This window comes from Myxocyprinus asiaticus, chromosome 1 (assembly GCF_019703515.2).
Source record: "Myxocyprinus asiaticus isolate MX2 ecotype Aquarium Trade chromosome 1, UBuf_Myxa_2, whole genome shotgun sequence".
In the NCBI taxonomy this organism is placed as follows: Eukaryota; Metazoa; Chordata; class Actinopteri; order Cypriniformes; family Catostomidae; genus Myxocyprinus; species Myxocyprinus asiaticus.
In genome coordinates this window covers 64,817,389-64,840,868 of record NC_059344.1, presented here as the reverse complement: position 1 = coordinate 64,840,868, position 23,480 = coordinate 64,817,389, and the positions used below count along the sequence as shown (strand labels likewise).

At 36.7% G+C, this 23,480-nt stretch overlaps 1 protein-coding gene across 8 annotated transcripts in view; it reads right to left on the bottom strand.

Annotated features, from left to right (window-relative positions):
• The window catches only part of LOC127423414 (M-protein, striated muscle-like), an 84,077-nt gene that overhangs the window by 47,909 nt on the left and 12,688 nt on the right, over window positions 1-23,480 (bottom strand). For 6 of the 8 annotated variants that reach the window (XM_051667888.1, XM_051667801.1, XM_051668293.1 and 3 more), the window contains 13 exons: window positions 22,404-22,538; window positions 20,507-20,681; window positions 17,296-17,453; window positions 14,538-14,630; window positions 14,344-14,432; window positions 12,226-12,270; window positions 12,110-12,133; window positions 9,267-9,425; window positions 8,151-8,312; window positions 3,977-4,118; window positions 3,048-3,244; window positions 2,228-2,281; window positions 606-730 (listed from right to left, as the gene is read on the bottom strand). In XM_051667888.1, the coding sequence (XP_051523848.1) occupies window positions 606-730; window positions 2,228-2,281; window positions 3,048-3,244; window positions 3,977-4,118; window positions 8,151-8,312; window positions 9,267-9,425; window positions 12,110-12,133; window positions 12,226-12,270; window positions 14,344-14,432; window positions 14,538-14,630; window positions 17,296-17,453; window positions 20,507-20,681; window positions 22,404-22,538 (1,558 nt within the window). The remainder of the gene's footprint in view (window positions 1-605; window positions 731-2,227; window positions 2,282-3,047; window positions 3,245-3,976; window positions 4,119-8,150; window positions 8,313-9,266; window positions 9,426-12,109; window positions 12,134-12,225; window positions 12,271-14,343; window positions 14,433-14,537; window positions 14,631-17,295; window positions 17,454-20,506; window positions 20,682-22,403; window positions 22,539-23,480) is intronic. The other 2 variants (XM_051668137.1, XM_051668205.1) reach the window with 2 other exon arrangements.

The window sequence follows — 23,480 nt, the reverse complement described above, 5'->3', positions numbered from 1 at the left end:
CTTTTTTCATGCCAGCGTAACAGGAGCCCGCTGATAGATAGCTGTGCAATGTGTATAAACCTCACTCTCCTGACCTCAAGAGGTGCACTAGCAAATGACGCTAGGGGCTTTAGCCTCCTTGTTAGCGCATCAGCCTCCCATGCTGGAGATGCCAGTTCGAGTCCCGTATGGAGCGGGTAGAACAGGAGGGTCACAATGGTGCCGTGACCCGGATGGGAGTGAGGTTTAAAGGGGGTGAGTGTAATGGGAGCCAGCTGATAGATAGCTGTGCAATGTGTATAAACGTCACTCTCCTGACCTCAAGAGGTACACTAGGGGCTGTAGCCTTTAGCCTCCTTGTTAGCGCACTCGCCTCCCATGCTGGAGATGCTGGTTCGAATCTTGTATGGAGCGGGTAGAACAGGAGCGTCACACCAGCTCAAATGCATGCTGTCATTACAGCAAAAGGGGGACATACTAAACACTAGGAAATGTTACATTTTTAACTCAACTTTCACTGTACTGAATATATAATTTGTCATGTTCAGTAGTGATCTCAGACTTTTGAATCCTACTGTATTTCAATGGAACTGGTGGGAGTGTGAAACTGAATCAAGAGTCCTGACCTTTTCCACATAATACATGACCCCTTCATGACCTTTCTCACCCGGGGGCTTCCAGCTCAACACCACATAGTTTTTAGTGGCCTCATTGACAGTGAGCTCGCCAGGTCTGCCTGGAACCACGCCCTCTGAAGACATTCAAAGTAAAATACAGCATATTATATTGGTAGATTTATTGATCTGTTTGGGTAATAAACTGGGGGATGCATGTTCAATGGGAATATAATGATGATAAAGAAAGGACATGTCAAACAAACAGGGTTAAAAATACAAAAGAAGTCCTGTGGCAATTCATAACATCACAAGTATTAAGTGGGTGCGTCGATTCAATTCAAATAGATCAAAGAAGGCAATAAGGAATCCACACACCAGGCCAGAAAAGTTGCAAAAAAGAAAAAGTGCAGTGTGAAAGTTGATATATTTTTTCTAGTTAAAACGGAAAAACCTCTTGGCCTTAATGAGACCTTAAATCTTTCCTATTTTCTGTAGGTGTCATTCCCATCCACCTGTTGTTGTTGCTGTTGTGTATACAATGTATTACTCCACCTATGTGGGTGGTACTTGTGTATCATTCATTTATTGGTTAAGAGATTAACTAGTCTCTTGTTATCCCTGATCATTATCCAGTGTCTCCAATCAGTTTCTGCAATCAATGTTGCGCTCGATTTGTGTGTGTATATATGTATTTATATATATGCTATCTACATTGAAGATGTTAATCACTGAAGCTTGTCCATAATGGACTGAAACCTTTGCTACATTTTCTTTTCTTTTTTTTTTTTTTTTTTTTTGTGCACAATTTGTACGCTTTTGTTAATATACATGGTAAACTTCAGTAAAACATTTTTCTCAATGGATCATGGACTTTGAACCTAATCTTTTTTTGTTTGGTTTTTTTTTTTTTGCAACTTTTATGGCCTGGTGTGCGGATGCCTTATTGCCTTTTTTAAACAAACAGGGTTCCCAAACTGGTTGGCCAATGAATTGTCCACACGTATGTCAGATGGCACACCAGTTTGTTCACTCACTGTCTGCTGCAAATAATTGTTAATTGTACAATAATTGTTTGTTATAACTTCAATAAGGAAAGAAATTCTAATCACAATGTCCACAAAAAAGTTTCCACAAATTTCTTCTGTTATATTTTCTCAAATGGGCTGGACTTTGCAGCAAACCGGCAATAATTAAAACATGATTTATGTGATCGACAGCCCAAAGCTTTTACATTTTAAACGCTGTCAAAGGAAGAGTGCTCGTCTCAACGGGTCGGAGAATCAGAAAGAGATGCAGTTATTTACTATCTGTTGTAACACATTTATTTTAGAGTTCATAGTTCAATCTTTTGTCTAACTGGCATTTTTTAATATTACAAAAACACTTTGAAGCTTGGTCAATTGTTTTTGTTTGATTTGTGGTTTGAGAATTAACTTTTGGGACCAACATTCCAAAAATTTTGATCTGTGATTCCCCACACTTAAAAAGCACAAACTGCCACTGGTATAAGATTTATTAATGATTATTTCCATGACCTGGAAAAGATCATTTTTGTTAAGTACTTTTTCAGGTTTTTCATAACTGTGGGAACCCTGAAATGATGGGGATGTATTTCATTTGAAATTTCTCACCCACTGGCTCCTCCTCAGTTACAATTATCTGTCCAGTCCAAGGAGCAGATGCACCTAAAGGAAAAAAGAAAGCAAAACTGCATGATTGTTTTGTTTTGTTCTGTCTTGTTTTCTTTTCGTTTCATTCTCATCTGTTCTATCTTGTTGTGTTCTGTCTTCTTTTCTTTTTATTTCATTTCCTTTAATTCCGTTATGTTCCGTTTCGTTTTGGGCTAGTCTGGTCTGGTCTGTTTTCTTTTGTTCTGTTTTCTTTTGTTCTGTTCTGTTCTTTGTTTTGTTCCGTTTTGTTTGTTTTGTCTCCTTTTTGTTTCATTCTGTTCTGTTCTGTCTTGTTTTCATTTTGTTTAGATCTGTTTTGTTTTGTTCCATCTTGTTTTGTTCTGTCATCTTTTTGTTTTCTTTCGTTCCATTCATCTTCCACTCCGTTTTGTTTTGGTCTGTGCTGGTCTGGTCTGTTTTCTTCTGTTCAGTTTTGTTTTCTTTTGTGCTGATTCTTTTGTTCTGTCCTGTTTTCCTTTGTTCTGTTCTGTTTTTTGTTTTGTTTTGTGTTTTGTTTGGTCATGTTTTGTTCTGCCTTTTCGTTTTGTTCTGTTTTGTTTGTCTTGTTTTCTTTTCGTTACATTTTGTTTTGTTGTGTTATGTTCTGTCTTATTTTATTCTGTCTTCTTTTCATTTCATTCCATTCTGTTCCAATTCATTTTGTACTGCTTTGGTCTAGTCTGGTCTGGTCTGGTTTCTTCTATTCGCTTTTGTTTTGTTCTGTTCTGTTCTGTTCTGTTTTTTATTTTGTTATTTTGTTTACTCTGTTGCTCATGGTTACCTTTTCTCGCCCGGTCTGCAGGGTCCATCGCTGCAACTGGTTCAGATACACGTGACGGGCGGCTCATTCCAGCCTTATTCACAGCACGCACACGGAACATGTAGCTGCGTCCTTCCACAAGACCAGTCACAGGGAAACGTGCAAACTTCACCGGAGTGTCATTACATTGTGCCCAGTGTGTAGTACCAACTTCACATCTGCAGATGAAAAAAAGAGAGAGAAGGAAAACTAACGAACCCAGAAATGCATTCTCTTACAAAACATCAGTATTGTTTCTGGATAAGCCTTGGCAAAACAGTCAAAAAGGTTAGTCTAGAACCAGTTAGTTTGTGAAAGGACTAAATTAAACTTGAAATAGACATTTGAACAAGTTCAATATGATCTTTATAAAATTATAGTCATTTCTGCTAGCAAATCCAGCTAAAAGAGTTTCCTGATAGTAGCTGGTTTTATATGGGTTTTAGCTGGTTCAAGTTGGTAATTTATAATCATTAGGTGGTCCAAACTAGTCCAAGCTGGTCTAAATGGTTGATGTGACTGAGGTCGACCTTGTCTGATCAGCTATAAACCTTTTAAAACCAGAAACCATCCTAAGTTGGTTTTAACTGGACATTCCAGCAGGGAAATGAATCATTGTGTTTAGTTGAAGCCTGCTTGTGTTTTATTTACTCTGTAATCGTTTAGTGGTGTCTTTAGGAAATTTATATGGTTAAGAGCAGAGACCACAACACTGCACATTTTGTAAGTCTCCCTTAGCTGACAAACATAGTTTAGGTCATGGAGCCTCTGCTAATGAGCTGATGATTTCAACCAGGTGTGTTAAATAAGGGCGACATCCAAAATATGCAGTGCTGTGGGTCCCCAAGGACAGAGTTGAAGACCTCTGGTTTAGAGGTTTTTCTATGATGTTTGAAAACTGATGTAGTAACCTGTCAACAAAGTAGCCCAAGATGGCACTTCCGCCATCCACAGCCGGCTGTTTCCAGGTAACAATGACATAATCCTTATTGGCCTCCTGACAATACACATCTAACGGGGCACATGGAGCGCCCGCAACATCAGCATCAGCATCTAGAACACACATGCATATAAAATACAGTGAAATAATTCAAACTGAAATAATATAATTTTGATTAAAACTTAGAGCTAAAAACAATGGTTTAACTGGGAAAATAACAACAAATATTCAGTTTTGTAGTCATCTATCCATCACATTAAGCATAATTTCTATAACTAAAATAAATAAATAAATAAACAAACAACAAAAAAAGAATAAATACATTTTGTTAAGGAAATAAAACAGAAACTAACTGAAAGTTAAATTTAAAATAATTTTGAAAATATTATCAAAATAAAAATTAACTTAAAAGGACAGAGTTATAATAACCTAAATGAAGTCAAATGCTTTAGAAATTGGAGACTCTTTTGGAGAGTTTGAATGTAAATCTAATGGCATTTAAAGTTTTGAAAGTGTATTACAATGTACAGCATGAACTTTGGAAGAATTGATGATTTTTATATTGTGTTTAGAAATGTATTCAGTACTAAAAGTGGTTTAAAAGACATTTGCATTTCCTGGCAGTCTCAACAGCTACTTGATTTGAATGTCAGCACAGACACAGTTAGTGACAGGGATAAATTTAGATTGAAACAAGAGCTGAGAAGAGGACACAACTTACATGCAACTACAAGTTGTCCATTGAGAGTTTGTCCATTACTCTTTTTATTGTAATAATTACACAGCTTAAGTATCCTGAATCCATTTAGAACATTAACACATGAGCAACAAAAACAAATGAAAGATGTGTGAAATATTCAAATAAAACTATAAAAAGTAAAAATCTTCCTGTTACAATCTCCTAAAGGAAAATGGAAGTGCATTTCACAATCTTACTCATCAAGAGTATCAAATCAAATTGCAAAATGAATTTCTGCAGTGTCACCACATGTTTCTAATAAATCTAGTGCAAAGTCTGTGCTTGATTTGGTTGCTGTGACTTGCCCAAGGTCAAACAGTTGCAAAACAAAGCAATGCAAAACCTACCTTGAGTTTTTCCATTGTGTCAGTCTGTGTGCGCATGTCTGTGTCATATCACAATGGTCTTAACTTACAAGCCCACACCAAGATTGTATACCATTGTTTTTAAAAACTCACAGTATTATGGTTCTTATTGTGCACAATTCATCAGTACATGTTAGTCAAAAGAAGAAAAAAAAAAGTCTTGCAATGTCTTATAAAATGTATAACCGCCTCTGAAACAACTATCCTTTGGGCTGATGTCAACAAGCTCTTCTTTTTCAACCCCTCCCTCCCCTCCAACCGCCTGTCATATAGAGATTCTTTTAATAAACCAATCAATTCCCAATGGATAAAATCGAACATGTAGTCCCACCCTACATTTTTCTTTTTCCGTTAAATGCCCAGTTCACTCAGAAATACGTTATACTATGGAAGTATAATGGGTTGAAAACACCCTCCTGTGGTATTGAACAATGGCACCTCCCTTTGGTATTCACGCTCATTTTTTATATTTAGATATATAGACATTATCAAACTATTATTTGTCAAAGTTTAGCATTTTAAAATTGATTTGAAGTGTCAGTTTTTGCAGTTAATGTTGTTATGCTTGCAATCAAACCTGACCATGATGTTACAAAGAGAAGAAATAGAATAAGCATTTTTCTAACAATAATTTATTTCAAACTTTTATTAAAAAAAACATGTATTTTATTAAAAATGTAATAACTCAAATTGAATGCATAATAATGTCAAAAAAATCAAGAAACAGAAATGAATTGCAAAATTCTGAGAATTCAATTAAGAATATAAAACAGAAGAATCAGATTTAACATTTAGCAATTTCAAACTTTCTATAGTAAAACATTTTGACAAACGTTAAAAACAAAATCTCTGTTATAGCCTCACCAGTTCATTTTTTGTGTGTGTGTGTTAATGTGTGAGTGGGTGTGTTTGTTTTGTACCGAGGATGTTTTAGAGTCTCACCCTGTAATTTCTGTCTGTTTTTTTTTTTTTCTACATTGATTGTATTTGACAGTAAAAAAACAAAATAAAGTAGTAGATTCATAAGATTCACTTAGTTTATCAGATTCAGTACTTTGCACTTTCTAGTATTTATATATTTTATTTCTACTAGTGGTCAACTGCTAGTGGATATTACAGATACGATAACTAAGGTGGCGAAAAAGGCAGATAACCGATTAATCGTTAATAAACAGTATTAATAGTATTTAAAAACAATTTATAGAAAGTTTAAAAAAATCTTCGTTTTTCCTTACTATGACAGGCATAGACATAGAGGCTACAAGAGTCCAATATGAATACAATTCCAGATGCAGTTTTTTGTGCAACCAAAATCCCAATAATAACCAGAAACAAAATAAGGTTTGGTGCATAATACAGGACTTTTAACTATAAATAAGCAACAATACACTTATTTAGGGACCTTTTTTAAATGACTGAATGCTCTATATTTAAGTATTAACCAACTGAAGCTTTTTTATAGCCTACATACAGTATATTCACCAAATTACAGATTATATATGTATAATCCGATATGGCCCTATATCAGCACTGCTGTGATTCGGCCGCAGGCACGAGGCCACAAGCCGAGTGCCGTTGGTAATCACAGCAGTGCTGATTTAGGGCCATATAGCATGATTGCGAGTGTGATATTGCTTACATACAACAGTTCAATGAACAAATACATTTTAAAAAATTAGGAAAAACTGAGTACGGTCACAAAAACACATTTGTGCATGGAACTACTTTCTTATGCGACGGATCAGAATCTGCCGTTGCTGGTTCAAACCAAATGATGCGTCCAAGCCTTCGTTAGTAATTCAAAAATGTCACTTTAGAACTAAAATCACACCTTGGGCTGTTTCTAACAAGTTATTGGGAAATGAGGTGTGTGTGTGTGAGAGAGAGACAGAGAGAGAGAGAGAGAGAGAGAGAGAGAGAGAGAGAGAGAGAGAGATGGAGCGTGTGCGATCACCTGTTGATGATGCTGTAGTCTGTTAGTCAGCTTTCTGAAGATAATGTCATTTTGGTGAAATGCATCCTATTTTCTCAGTGGAAAAATAGCCATCCATGTGGGGGTATTCCTCTCTATTTCGCAGTAGCCGGTGCGCAAGAGTCTTTCACTATAGAAACAACAATCTCTTCCTCCATTTTTTCCTCTTCAATGTGGAAACTCCAGTAAGAGGTAAGCACCTTGAGTTTGTGTAATTAATCAGTCTGTTATGTCTCTCAGCTGTGATGAGCCGTAATGCTGAAGTTGTTAGTTTAAAGCCATTTAAAGCTATTTCCTATTATAACTTTAGTAGTGTAGTAGTAATACAAGCGATCATGGAGTGCTGTTGAATATAAACACTAAGTGACGCTGACTCACTTCACGTCACCAACTGGCTCATATTACACACAAAAATGACCTTTTGCCTCCACTCGCTGGCTAAAATATGTAATGTCACAAAATTACATGTAAAGAGACACATATACAGTACCTCTTAACACATCTGCACTGCTCTTACACTTTAGTTTAGAACGGCACGAACACAAGCGGAGTGATACACACAGTGAAGCGTCCGAGTGATGATGGTGTGAGACCATCAGTACTCATGGAACGTCTCTCGTCTAATCAGATTCGAGGACCGGAACTAACTGTTGTGTATATATATCTTATATACATATACTGTGTAGAATACTGTAGTTATACTGTAGAGTCAAGCCATTCTAATGGTAGAATCCTCCAGCACAGGGCACAGCGAAATACAGAGATATTAAAAAAATATATATATATCGGCAACTATCGGCATAGATTTTTTGTAGATAACCAATAGTTCCTAAAAGCTACTATTGGCACAGATAAATCGGCAAAACCGATATATCGGTCTACCTCTAATTTATTGCAATGAAAATGATTAAATATATAAAGTAAATAATTTGTGTATTTGTTACAGTAATTTCGGCATGGACTTACTGAATAGCTATTACTGTAAGTACAGCCAGCATGAATAAGTTGTCTTGTGATCATGTTGCAGGCAGAATTAAACAGTTCATATGAAGATTGTCTAAGTCCTCACCTCTGACAAAGACATAAGCGGAGTGTGTCTCAAAGCCAGACTTGGTGATGACGCGGAGTGTGTACAGCCCCTCGTCCTCCTTGTTGAGGTGTGTGAGAGTGAGTGTGGCTCTGTCGCCGCTCCAATGCGTCTGAACCCATTTTGAAGGCATCAGTAGTTTATCTGACACACAAAAACACATCCATGCATGTAACTAGGTAGAAATACTAAACCCTGTTGGGTAGAAAAATACAGATAAAGTATATACTGTATAATGATGTAGACACACTCACTTGCAAGAAGTAAACATTTTGAGATGCATGATACATTATTCTTGTTACCATCCAAGTAATGAATTTAATGTATGTGCAAAAACGAAAAAAGATTAAATAACTGCATGAATGAAAAAATAAATCTGTTTTGGCAAATTTTTTATTGCCATTGTCTGATTATCGGGCCGATGTTGCAAGAAGAAATTATCAGGGCTTTTTTTTTTTTTCAATAAAAACAGTCAATTCTTGCTTAGTATGGATTTGACAGTGGATTTATAATATAAACCAGCATATTATAATATCAGTAATTTGCCATTTTTATTGGCCAAATATCGACCAACATTTCTGTACCACTGAATCCATAGTAAAAATGCATATAAAGAGAATATGCTCATATGCCAAAAGTTGGCCCCAAAAAGGATAATCCTCCTCTGCTATTCTGCAACAGTAAACATTAACATTGTCAATATAAAATAATCCAAAATTGCAGCCTTTATTTAGCATAGAGATCAATGTGCTAGACGTGAACATATGAATTCTAGAAAGCCCGGGCGATGTTGCCCCAAAGCAGCTTGTCAGAGCACACCAAAGGCCCTGTTTACTCCTAGTATTAACATCCGTCTTAAGTGAGCTAAACACAAGTGGTCAGTCTAGACAGATTGCCATGTACATCTGGTATTATAATGCTCAATCTGTCTCCTGTGACCACTTGTGATTGGGTATTTCCAAGAGGCGCTCTAAGATTTCATGACTGCATATATTTTACATCAGTGTGTTACTGAATGTTGATGTCAGGCATACCGAAGATGCTCCGTGAAGTCTTAGAAGTTTAAAACTTTTGTTTAAAGTAAGTTTGAAAACTTACCATCTCTGTACCACTCAATCTCAGGTTGGAAGCGTTGCAGTGAAGGGTAGATGATGACAGAGCAGCCCAAACTCAATGTCTCACCCTCACGGCCAAAAGACACACCAAACTTCTCCACAATGTGTGTCTCGAACTTCACACCATACTCCAGACATGGAGCTGCAGCACACACACACACACACACACACACACACGTTACATTCACCTTTCTGTTACGCAAGTGTATTTCACACGTCCATGGGCAAGACTGGCCCCGAAATTCACCTTGAGCAGGAAGCAATGGTTTCATACCAACACATAAACTGTAATGAAACACAGATATTTACAATGATGTATTCTACAACAGTGGTTCTCAACTGGTGGGTCGTCACGGGTCCAAAAATGGGTTAAACTATAAAATGCAACTAAGCATATAATCGTGCATGATTGTCCAGTCAATATCTATGTTATTTTTCAGTTTTCTCATTTGTACTATAAACCACTTGATGTTCAATGTAAAATCTTAGTCCTGAAGCAAAACCAATTGAGAGCCACCGATACAGTAGGGTTAGAAACCGTTTCACATACTGTATGTATCATATATAAAGAAGCAAGTCAAAAACTGACAGACATCATTGAAAGGACTATGGTGTACAGTAGATACTAACCCATAAACAAGAGTGGAGGTTAAGAAAGGGTGTATAGAAAGAAGAATTTTGAGACAAGCAAAGAGAAGAAAACAGAGATGTCACACTTCCATGCACACAAATACAAATATACAGGTATAATATTTGAGAAATAAGGTATATTATGTCCTGAATGACAAAAATGATTTTTGAAACACCACACCTCCACAAACTGCTAGGCATTATGATAATGTCAACTTATGCACATATTTTTTACTAAACGTTTTAGACTTAAAATCAGTCTGCTGTGAACATGAATTGTGCTGTGCATGCTTAGGAGATCGCACTCACAGGTAGAGCACCCATGAAAAGTGTGGTGTTATGGTAATAACAACTCATTCATTGTGTAACGGTGGCCAGCTGATAGATAGCTGTGCAATGTGTATAAACCTCACTCTCCTGACCTCAAGAGGTGCACTAGCAACAGTATCCTTTAGCCTCCTTGTTAGCGCATCTGCCTCCCATGCAGGAGACTGCGGTTCGAGTCCCGTACGGAGCGGGTAGAACAGAAGCGTCACAATGGTGCCGTGACCCGGATGGGAGTGAGGTTTAGGGGGGTGAGTGTAACGGGAGACAGCTGATAGAGAGCTATGCAATGTGTATAAACCTCACTCTCCTGACCTCAAGAGGTGCACTAGCGACTGACGCTAGAGGCTGTAGCATTTAGCCTCCTTGTTAGCGCACCCGCCTCCCACACATTGCATATGGAGTGGTGGTGGCGTAGTGGGCTAAAGCACATAACTAGTAATCAGAAGGTTGCTGGTTCAATCCCCACAGCCATCACCATTGTGTCCTTGAGGTTGCTCCAGGGGGATTGTCCCTGTAATAAGTGCACTGTAAGTTGCTTTGGATAAAAGCGTCTGCCAAATACATAAATGTAAATGCTGGAGATGCCAGTTCGAATCCCGTACGGAGCGGGTAGAACAGGAGCGTCACGATGGTGCCGTGACCCGGATGGTTGGATGGAGGTTTAGGGAGGTGAGTGTAACAGAAGCCAGCTGATAGATAGCTGTGCAATGTGTATAAACCACACTCCTGAACTCAAGAGGTGCAGTATCAACTGATGTTAGAGGCTTTAGCCTCCTTGTTTGCGCACCTGCCTCCCATGCTGGAGACGCTGGTTCGAGTCCCGTACGGAGCGGGTAGAACAGGAGCGTCACAATTGCATCAACTTCAGTGCAGTTAACTACATCTGATCTCTGTGGAACAGTCAATCAGATTTTTTCATAGTCTAATATAGATTATATTTATGTTTTACGGTCGCTGTTCATTTCCTTTGGTGCTGAAATGCATTTAACAGATTTTGTGGCATCGTTACACCCTTTTCTTCATGTTTAAAGAAAATGCAGTAAATTGAATAATTTAGTGCCATTCTCCTTCTTCATGCATCTCAATGAACAAAAAAATGAATGTACTTCATTCAAAAATATATTTAAAATAGGTTGGGTCTTCGTGAATTTAGCTTTGTGTATGGCCAGTATAATTCTGCATGTAAAACCGCCTTTCTTTACTTAAAGTTTTTATAATGACTGAAAAGGAGAGGAAAAGGAGAGGATTCACACTGTGTTCTCGTCAATATACTGATTGGTGAGACACCATGCAACCAAAGTGAGACGCTCCAAAGCATCTGTCTGACTCACAAGTACATAGACCAAAAATTACAATTAGAGCAGAAGAAAGCAGGCCAACAATAGGGGTGTGTTCAATGATATGGACATAAAACAAACAATATTTTCACTTTTAAAGACACTTAAGAAGTCCACAATATAATGTAATGTATTTGAACGATCTGAATTACAAAATATTTATACTATATTGATAAATATTTTAATTATTATTCTAAATTACCTTTATTTGAGGGCCTTTCTCTGTCAATTTTGATATGCGATCATGTACATCATGTAATTAATTCAATTCAAACTTTTATTTGATTGACAGCCCTTATGATATTATATACATTTCTCAACTTACATGCTATTGCAGAACATCTTATTTATCCTCTGTGCTACTGTTGTTTAAAACTTATCTGAACACAGTCTTCAGATAAGCTCATCAGATAAACAAAGATGGAAATGTAAAACACTGAGAAGAGATGATCATGCACCTCAGATGAACAGAGCAACCAGACTGGACTAAAACATCACAAGAACACTAAATGAAAACCTTCATTCTGGTTACCTTCAAAGCCGAACTTTCTGTTTTCTGCGCCCAGCAAATTGGAGACAAAACAGCCATTAAAGAGCAGCATTAACAACTTCAGCCTCATGCTCACAGCTTCATACAGAAATACTTACGGAGTCTGGGAGATGGTAGAGACTCATCGATTTCTCCTTTGAATCCTGAATTTTATATCAAATAAAAGATAAAGTTATAAATTACTCAAAAAGTAATTCAACAGAAAAAAAAGTAATTCTTGAGTATTTTCAAGCAACCTACACTGTAATATTTGTCAGGTAACCGGATAAATGTACTTTTTATGGTAACAGCTAAATTAACTGGTTCTATTCAAGTGAAAAATTTTATTGTACCCGACTAAATCATCCTGACAAATTACGTTGAACCAACAAAAGTAATTTGTTTATGGTTTAGATCAAGTAGAAATAGATCCTTAAGGTAACAATTGCATTTTTCAGATTATATTTAGCTTAAAGAAAATTGATTATTCGGTAACAATTTAAAATAAAGTTACATTTCTTCACATTATTTAACAACATTAGTTAACATGAGCTAACAATGAACAGTAGCCTACTTCTACAGCATTTATTCATCTTGATTAATGTTAATTTCAACATATACTAATACATTTTTTTCAATCAAAAGTTGTATTTGTTAACATTGGGTAATGCAATATGAACTAACATGAACTAACAATGAACAATTGTACTTTTATTAAATAACTTTATCAATGAAAAAATACGATTTTTATTGTTAGTTCGTGATACCTAATGCATTTACTAATGTCAACAAATGTAACCTTATTATAAAGTGCTACTGATTATTCCATAATGAGTACACTGTAACAACATTGCCAGAATTTTACCGTTATTTCTTACAGTTAACTACTGCATTCAGATTTGTACTAGGCTAGGTCATTTTCTGTGGTAATACTACAAATGACTGTAAAACTTTAGTAAGAACTAAAACTAAGACTGTAAAACCATATTGCACTGCATTGTAGCATAATAGTTTTTTTGTTTGAAGTCACCAATATGGTGGTTAGTGGATTAAAACTTATTAAGAATTTATTTACCTTTTAATTAAAGGAATGTTCCGGGTGTCAAAACGTGTTAAGCTCAATCGACAGCATTTGTGGCATGAAGTTGATTACCACAAAAATTTATTTCGACTCGGTCGAAATTTATTTTGAAAAGGTTCAGTGAGGCACTTACAATAGAAGTGAATGGGGGGTTTAAACACAGAAATGGGAAGCTTATAATTTTATAAAAGCACACATTCATTCTTCTGTTAAAACTCATGTACTATTTGAGCTTAAAAGTTGTTTAAATCAGCATTTTTACAGTCATTTTAGGGTTTTAGGGTTTGTTGACATTACATCATCATGGCAGCTACGTTACATAATTGGCTGTAACTTTCACAGAAAAGGTTAGTAAGTGATTTTATCACACTAAAATCATGTTAACATGCATTTCCTTTATGTCTTGTGGCTATGCTTTTGAAACAGTGAGAATTTTAATGTTAAAAAATTGGCACCCATTCACTTCCATTGTAAGTGCCACACTGAAACCCAGATTTTTGCTTTTTTTAAAGAAAATGTGGGATGAGTCAAACGTTGTTTTTTTTTTGTTTTTTTTTTTTGTGGTGGTGGTTATCAGTATTATGCCACTAATGCTGTCGCTTCAGCTTAACTTGTATTGAACCCTAAAAATTCCTTATTTATTTCAACCAGTGTAAACATAATTTCAGATTCAAAATACACTATGAACATAAAAAAAACAGGTAATAAACAAAATGCAACTGCATAATTTATACAGTACATGTCAAACTGCATGCTTGGGAACTTAAGCAGCAGCATAGACCTGTATCCATCACTCTATTACAGTTAATTTGTAAATATTCAATAGAGAACTGAAATACAGACAGATAATGATTGTGATTCTACAGTACAATTGCCTAATTTCAATATACAGTATACAGTTGTGATATAATGATAATAAATTGCACAACTACTAATGTAAAATTAGTGTGAAAGTACAGCAACAAGAAGCCAGGAATATACCTTAAAATCAAACTTTTATTTTTTATTTTTATAGTGATAATTTAATGTATTTTTAATAGATTTAACCCCACTTGTAAACTGGTGAAAGTTTAGGTAACCAGGCCATATTTAGTGTGTGCTCCAGAAGTCTTAGGAAGAGTTTACAGTGATTTTTAAGGAACATTTTCAGACTTACTTTTGACGACAACAGAAGCTAAAGCCGAGATCTCGCCCTTGCTGTTCATGGCCGACACACGATACTGTGCAGTGTCATCAAAGTCACACCTGTAATTAAAGACAATGTCATACACAGTACTGTGTGTACCACAAACACACACACACACACACACACACACTGCAGATCATCGTTAAGCGTTTGTGTGTGGTCACCTGTTAATCTCCAGTGAGTGGACATTATAACTGCTGACCACTTTATACTTCCCTGGGTTGGCCATGGGATCAATGCTGACATTGTTCTTGTACCTGAAGAAGGAGAGAACGGCAGAGGTTCAAGTCAACATGAAACTGCATTTACAACCCATTTTCACTCCGTAATGTGACGGATTACAGTGAAACAGATCAGGAAATGATTGGATGGTTAAAAGTGGCCGTTTAATATCAGAAAGGAGCCAGACCTGAAAGTGAGTTTGCATTGGATTGTATAGGACCACTCCCCTCCTGAAATGTCGTAGACATCCGCTTTTAAGGAGGCTTTTTGACTGGAACATGGAGGCTGAAGTACATGTTCACCCTCCAGAGCATCGCCACGTATCCCAAAAGTATGCTTCTTTTAATATCTATCATTATTTACTGGTATTGATGTCATCTTTATTGCATTAACACTAACTGGTGTTAAATTACTTTGCCAATTACTTACAAGATTTTAGGACTTCAACAGGAGCTTAAGCCCAGAAACGTACCCTACACAAGTGCACAAACAAAGCCGTGAATGCTCGTCAAACGCATTGCAAGCACATAGTCTTGTTGAACATTCATAGCGTGCATTATTGTGTTATTCTACCAGTAACAAACTTCAGTACTCAAGGGGGTGATAGAGTTACATCTGTGTCATTAAACCACAAGTAGGGTACGATGGGGCTAAATGCACCCCTTAAGGAAATGTTGCTTTTTTCATGGTCATAAAATGTTTCAAAGTAAAAAAATTATGATATTTATTTTTATTGAAAATGAATGGAGCAACATAATTTAATAATAACGGAAGGTTGTTTTGATTAAAATTCAGTTAAAAAAAAAAAAAAAAAAAAGTGGTGAGGGAGCCTTTTACTCCACATTTGGGGTAAAAGGCCCCTAGGGGGTTTAAAGTGATATCATTAGCTACTTTTAAAAAAAATATAATAATACTTCCGGAACCAAGAAGGCTGAAAAAGCGCGTGGGCACTGTTGCACTCTATTGCACCCCTTGAAGGAATGCTGAGAATGCAACACATACTTGTATTATGTTAGGAAATTTTGGTCACATTTGTAAACAACAATGCATAAAAATCGAGCTTGCGTTACTAGAAGCGTTCTCGTACTTGCTTAGAGTATGTTTTGGATTTTAAAAAACAATGGCTAAATAGCTATTTGGCTATTGGTTAACATTATTTTTCCAGCCCGTGCGGCCAAGGTGACTTCAGCCAAAAGAAAGTCGTTTGATATGCGGAGCAAAGTAACAATACAGTAACAAACATTATTGTGCTTTGGAATTAATTGCATGGATGAATTGTGGATCATGAATTTCTAAAGTAAATAGGGACCATTTTGATTTCATGTTGACTTTAAGGGCACAAAAGTTAGATCAGCAAAAAAGCAAGCATAAAGAATGGAGAAGAAGACACAGAACATGACATATATCTAATTACAAACTGCAATCAGGTACAAAAACATTTTCACATACTAAACTGATTTTCACATTATGGCAAAATGCAATCATACATTTTTGCATGCACAACAACACATCTACTGTATTTATGTCTCTGTTAGTGTTGTCACAGTTCCAAAATTTCAGTAATCGGTACCGATTCCAGTGAAATTTCACGGTTCTCGATACCAGTTCTGATACTACAGAAGAAATTTGCCTATTTAAAGTTAAATTTCAATGTAAAAAATAAACAAAAAGAAATGTATGTGTCCTTCAAGTGTTAAACAGAGCCCTACTGAAATCTGTTTGATTTTTTCCCCAAATCCTTTTTTTTTTTTTTAAGTATTATTTTTTTCCAGAATTCCAGGTTTTAAAGTTTCATTTCATTATCAAAATTGTTTCTAATCAAATTAATTCTTAAAACTTTTAAAAACTTTTAACAAGTAAAAAATAGAACAATTAATTTTCAACATGCCATTGCATTTTTTAACAAACTTTTATTCAATACAAAAGCACTCTTGCTTGTGATATATTGCTTAATTTTATTATCGTTACTATCAATATTCATTAATCATTATTTATTATTATTATTAATATCACTACAGTGAGGATTACATTTTTACTTAGTTGTTACATATTTCTGTTGCAATTTCTTCAATTTCAGCCGTCTAGCTTTTATTAGGAATCGTGCTTTTATTTTGACGTGTGTTTTTGACGGAAGTTTAACTTCTCCAGATAAACAGTTCACTACATGGCTCAGTGTGATCGTTAAAGCACAAACTCTATGATTTAATAATGTATATAAAGTATATAGTCTAAATGTAATATGCGCTTTACAGTGGATTAGTGCTCTGCTCTGTAATCTCAAACAACGCAAATTATTCTCAGTGTCTGTAGAGTTTCCAGTGTATGAGCAGGTGGCTTCACACATTCATTTAAAGCACTCAGCTCGAATGCAGACTAAGACTGCAGCCTTTTAATAATCATGCTAGGACATATCACGATTTTAATTTGATTAGTTGTGCATTTCAGTGTAAAAGGAATAACAGAGCACACGTTTAAATAAGCGTGTGAGCATTTGAAAGCTGTCGTGTGTCAGTAAGACAGCGTGCGGGTACCGAATTAAGTCGGTGTTCGGTACTACCGCTACTGTAGAATCACTGGTATCGTTACATCTTTTTTATTTTAGTACCGACTTGGTACTGAAGTACTGGTACTTTTGACAACACTAGTCTCTGTAAACATGTGTTTGTGTGTCCATGTGCGTGTATGTGCATTTTAACTCACCACACTATGCGTGGTTCCGGCCATCCTGAGATGGTACAGTGCAGCCGCACACACTGTTTCTCCCAAACAGTGTGTGAACGTGGCCTGATCACAAACTCTGGTGTGTGCATTAGGCTGTCCTCGTTCAGACGCTTATGGTACTCCTCGTTCTCATGGATCTGAGGGTGTGATGCCAGTCATATATAGTTTAGAAAGTTGTCACATACTTTGGTCATAAATGCAGTACAAGCATGCTGTACACATAAAATTGCAATGCATTTATGACCCAAGACTATTCAAGATGAAAAATTATTTTTTGTATGTTAAAATTTCCTCATATACCAGCTTAATATGAACAGACAACTATAAATAAGCCATTTTTAGATTGACTTCCCTTAAAAGTGTCCCCCTAGAGTATTTTGCTGCTTCAGTATGGGAGGTTTCACCATATTTTGCATCTCACCGCTAAAATATGGGAAAAACAGGCATAGTTTCGGCCAAAATACGGGACAGTTGGCAATCCTAGGTGGGACTATCCATTGGATCGACCAATGGAAAATAGGGTAAGCGTTTGGAAAATATGTTTGGGAACAATCATTATTTTTGCAATAGTTTGGTGATGCTAGTGGTGCAGAAATGACAGTTCACATTAAAACAAAATTCTGAATATTTACAGGGCATTTAAAATGTGTCCATTAAGACAATGGCTCCTTTAACAAAACAGCCGTCAACATGAAATGCCTCCGGATCATCGGAGTCATCGGATTAATTTGTCCAGTAGTGTCAGTGAAACCGAAGTCTCCTAGAGGCTTCCCTCAACTATCGGCACAACACTTGTTGACAACAGCAGTTTCACATGCAAACAGATTAACACACCACACAGCCACTAAAACATTACAACCCTTGAAATCTGGCACCAGGGTGGCACGATGTGTTGGCACCAGGATCAGAACTAAATAAAGACTGTGTCTTGATACTTTCTTGCTTTTTTTCTATCTAATAATAGAGAACTTGCAAAAGAGTTTAAACATGTTCCTCAAAGACTACCGTTAAAGCAAACGTGGGGCATGCTTAAAGACGTTTCCGCATGCATGCAAGATTGGAATGGGTGAAGGGATAGATTTTCAGTGCATTAAGACTTAAATTTTGGTCTGTTCCTGATGGCTTCATAAGACTATGGGTAGCCCCATAGTTGGTAGTATTTTTGTGTTTCAAAGATGAATAAAGACATACTGGTTTGGAAATTATTTCTTTAAATTAAGAATGTAATTTTTCATTATTTAAAATGAAGAATGCATGCAGTTTTCATTGTATTTTTAAAATAACACACTTTTGGTTAGTATGTGACATGAAGCGGAAAGAAAATGCTTTTTTTTAATTTTTTTTATGTTTTTCTAGTTTCACAGGGGGGGAGAGACTACTGAGATCCACTGCATTCAAGCAAAGTCTAATACACATTTTCTGTTGCATAATCAGAAATATTAAAATAAAATACACGCCTGTTCGGTTACTTTGAGTTTGTTAATTCATCTTAATGTTTGGAAACATATATGCAAAGTCAGACTGGAAATGTATAAGATTGTTGTTGCAATAGTTTAAAGTAGTGCTGCTAGATTATGACAATGTACAGTATGATTGTCGATTATTTCCCTTGATATTGGAATTGGAATTATGAATTTCAATTAACAGAATTCACATTTTGTGTGAAGCAACTGCATGCAATATTCTGTATGGACTGTAGGCTACACATCCAAAACAAGCTGAAAACCTTGTACTATATGTTCCTTGATTGCATTATTTTAATTGCATGAAAAACAAAGGCGTTATTCAAATTTTGAATAAATTAAACACAAAAAGACAGCATTGCAGATATGCCTTTAGACTACTCTACATTTGCCATTGTATTCATATACACAACGGACCAATGGGAGTAGACCTAAATTAAGTGCTGTAATTGACACTTTTTACGATTAGTCAATTGTGGCAGCTATACTTGTAATTTAGATAATTTTTTTGATTAACTGTGCAGTCATAGTTTTTATAAAAATAAAATAAAAAGCCATAGTTTAAAGGCATTAAATGTTGAAGTTTCACTAAAAAAAAAAAAAAAAGGAAAAAAGCCATAGTTTAAAGACATTAATGCTGAAGTTCCACTAAAAAATAATAATAAAAAAATAAAAAAATAAAAAGCCATAGTTTAAAGACATTAAATGTTGAAGTTCCACTGAAAAATTATTCTTTTTTATTTTTTTTTATAAAAAAAAAAATAAAACATAGTATAAAGACATTAAATGTGGCAGTTCCACTAAAAAAGTAATGAATGCATTTTCTGAACAAAATGTGAGTGGTGCTTGCCCATTGTAAACATCACTGTCACAATGCTAGAGGACTGTTGGTCGCTGCTAGGGCAACGCTAAGTGGTTGCTTACTGGCCCAAATCAAAACAGCCTACCCTCATGTCTCTATCATATTCTAAAATGGCTCAGTTTGTTCGTTTAGTTGAATTCTAAGTGATTTTTTATTTTATTTTTTTGCCTGCTTTATTATTAATCAGACAAAGACTGGAAGTCTGATCATTTAGAAAAAGTAATAGCACACCTCTCTCCAACAAGCCACATGATTTAAGTATCACTGCATCATTCATGTCCGTAACACAAACAGTGCGGGACAAGTGATGTGGTGACGTTTATTTCTTAAGCCCAAAACATACTCTATGCAAGTACATGAATGCAGACACTTCTAGCAACGCGAGCTCGATTTCTTGCTTTGTTACTTAGAAATGTGTGAGACCACAATTCTAAGTCAATGCAAGTACAGGTATGTTTTGCATTCTCAGTGTTGCCACAAGAGGCGCTACAGCAGACATTGGTGTAAACTGCCCGCTTCTACGGCGAGTCTGTTATGATGGAGTCAATATATTTATAGCCAATTCCCTGAATAAAAACACATCCGGTTTAATGGAACAGACTTTTGAAGGTAACTCTATCGCCCACAGTAGCGGCAGAATGCACGTTAGCGTGTTCAACTGACAATGCGTAGGCAAAGCGCTCGGGTCTGCATTTCGTACTTGCGTAAAGTTTGTTTTTGTTATTTAGAAGTGTTGCTAAAAGATAGATTGGTGTAAATATATAGAATTTTTACCCTCTCAAGGGCACTTTATTAGTCCATCTGTGATCAAATAACAGTAATAATGGGTTATGTGGTTATGAATAGGTCTCGGATCTCCACTGACCCTCTTGCTAAGGGAGATGCGTTCTGCAGACTCCCTCATGATGGTTCTGCGGGACTTGTGTTCCGTGCGCTCCGACTCCATTCCGCTACTGAAGAGGTCACGGCGCGCCAGATAACCAGCGCTCTCTTTAGCGCGCACCTCCTCAGTGTCTGACAGGCCGCTTTCAAACTCACGACTGAGGGGGAAATTATGTTCACCGCATTCACAAGGGTCATGAATTCATAAAAGCGATACAACACTACACATATTCAGTCACAAACACCATCATATATACACATAAGAGTTTAGAAACAAAACAAATAGAATGTCGATATTTTTCTAGCAACCTCACATATACACTCTTAAATACAGTAAACTGGTTCTTCAATGTTTCTGTGCAGCACCTCTACTTATGGCTAGGGTATAATTCGTTTTTCCGTGTGCCATTATGTCTTATGCATGATAGAATGATCGAGCCCTTCAAAGTATACTCTTTTTTTTACAGCTAGCACGTATGGACGAGTTCGTCGCATGCGCACTACGACTGCTTTGTGATACTCTTTAGTACAGTCAACGATGGCTGCATGTGCAGACAACATGCACAGATATGGACTGTCCACGTGTCTAGAAAAACTGGTTGAATGCGTACAGTACGCATGTACTATACTGTACAGTGTGCGAGACATAGTGGCATGCGGAAAGCCAAGGTATACTTTGAATATTCCAGGTTTAATACAAGTGACGCCCAATTAACAGCATTTGTGGCATAATGTTGATTACCACAAAAAAAATAATTTTAACTCCCCTTCATAAAACAAACAAACAAACAAACATACAAACAAAAATGTTACAGTAAAGCACTTACAATGGAAGTGAATGGGGCCAGTCCATAAATGCTAAAATACACATAGCTTCAAAAGTATAGCTAAAAGCGGGGCCTGGGTAGCTCAGTGAGTATTGACACTGACTACCACCCCAGCCAGGTCTCCTAAGCAACCAAATTGGCCCGGTTGCTAGGGAGGGTAGAGTCACATGGGGTAACCTCCTCGTGGTCACGATTAGTGGTTCTCATTCTCAGTGGGGCATGTGGTAAGTTGTGTGTGGATTGCGGAGAGTAGCATGAGCCTCCACATGCTGTGAGTCTCCACGGTGTCATGCACAGCGAGCCACGTGAAAAGATGCGCAGACTGACTGTCTCAGAAGTGGAGGCAACTGAGACTTGTCCTCCACCACCTGGATTGAGGTGAGTAACCGCGCCACCACGAGGACCTACTAAGTAGTGGGAATTGTGCATTCCAAATTATGAGAAAAAAAAGTATAGCTAAAATATGTAAACATTATAAACAATTTAACATGATTTTAATGTGATAAAATAGCTTACTAACCTTATCTGTGTAAAGTTATATCCAATACAGGGATTACGGGGTTCCGTTGTTATGCTTACAAAGTGGTATTGGATATAACGTTACACAGAAAATGTTTATAAGTGATTTTAATCACACTTAAATCATGTTAACATGTCTAATGTTTGGCTATACATGTCTTTGGTTAACATGTCTTGTGGCTATACTTTTGAAACAGTATGTATTTTAGTGTTTATGGACTGACCCCATTCACTTCCATTGTAAGTGCCTCACTGTAACTTTTTATAGTTTTAAAAGTACAAAAGTTTTGCTTTTTATAAATAAATGAGGGACGAGTCAAAATTACTTTTGGTGGAAATCAACATTATGCCACAAGTGCTGTTAATTAAGTGTAACTCGAACATTCTGTTAAGGCTTTGAAACCCTTTAAGAACCTTTTATATTTAAGAGTGTACAGATAGATATAACGATAGAGCACTGCTAACAATAGAAAAGTGCTCCAAGGATCCAAATGCTGCTTCAAACACTGCCAAACCCAAGACTACTTTTTTTACCTGCCCCTGAAGATGGGCACCACATAACCGATGATCTGGTTCTCCTTGTCCATGGCCAGATAAGTGGGTTTGGCTCTCTTAGGCAGAGGGCTCAGCCTGCTCTCATCTAGAGCAGTGTATGTGGCAGCTCTGAGGCTAAAGTAGTGCAGGAAATTCAACATACACACACATTGGTGAATATCCAACACGTCTTCATCACACACAGTATTATGATGTTTGGAAGGGAAGTGGTACTATAAAAAAGGGATGTTAATGGTGGGACAGCATGAAGATTGAAGAAGGTTAAAGGAGTGAGTGGGAAGGGACGTTAATCACATACGTGAAACTAAAATAGAAAGCCTGAGATGCATCAACCCTTCAATCTAACCTGTACTGATAGAATCACGTTACTATCGCTACATTTTTCAAAATGATTGTTATGCAGCTCATTATACGTATCATGGCATTTTCCTGGTGCAATGAACACTAGAGGCGCTACAACAACAATTACTTTTATTTCCTTTCACACAACTCAGATTATCAGTTTATAAACACTTATTTTTTATTCTGTTCCTCATACAATGCTATCTAATGACATCAAAACACTTTTCCTTTAGCACATCACTTGTAAGGTTTGCCACTATATTTACAAGCTTGTTTGAGTGCGATGAAATTGCATGGTAGCTCAACTGATCGTAGTCCTGTCGACACTTGAGCCGAAAGTATCACAGAAGCATCACAAAATGACAAGGTTGCTTCCGCATTTGCGCTTTCATGTCAAAATTACTTTTTATGACACTAGGTTGAGGTTTAAGGTTTAAGGTGGGGAGGTAGATTTTGTTGATTTAAAACTCAATAGAGCATTAACCTTAAAAACTTCAGCTGCTTACAGTGGTGGTAAGAGTACTGATTTTTTTTTACTTAAGTAAAAGTACTGCTACTGAAGAAAAAATTAACTTGAGTGGAGTTCGGTCCGGGCTACTCTCACATGATCATGAGACTCTGACCGGGCTATGTGCCCAAGGTTCCCACGACCCCTTTTAGGGACCAGGTGGTGAAACTGTGAGTGCTGCCCCAGGAGGAGGCAGACCCAGCCCT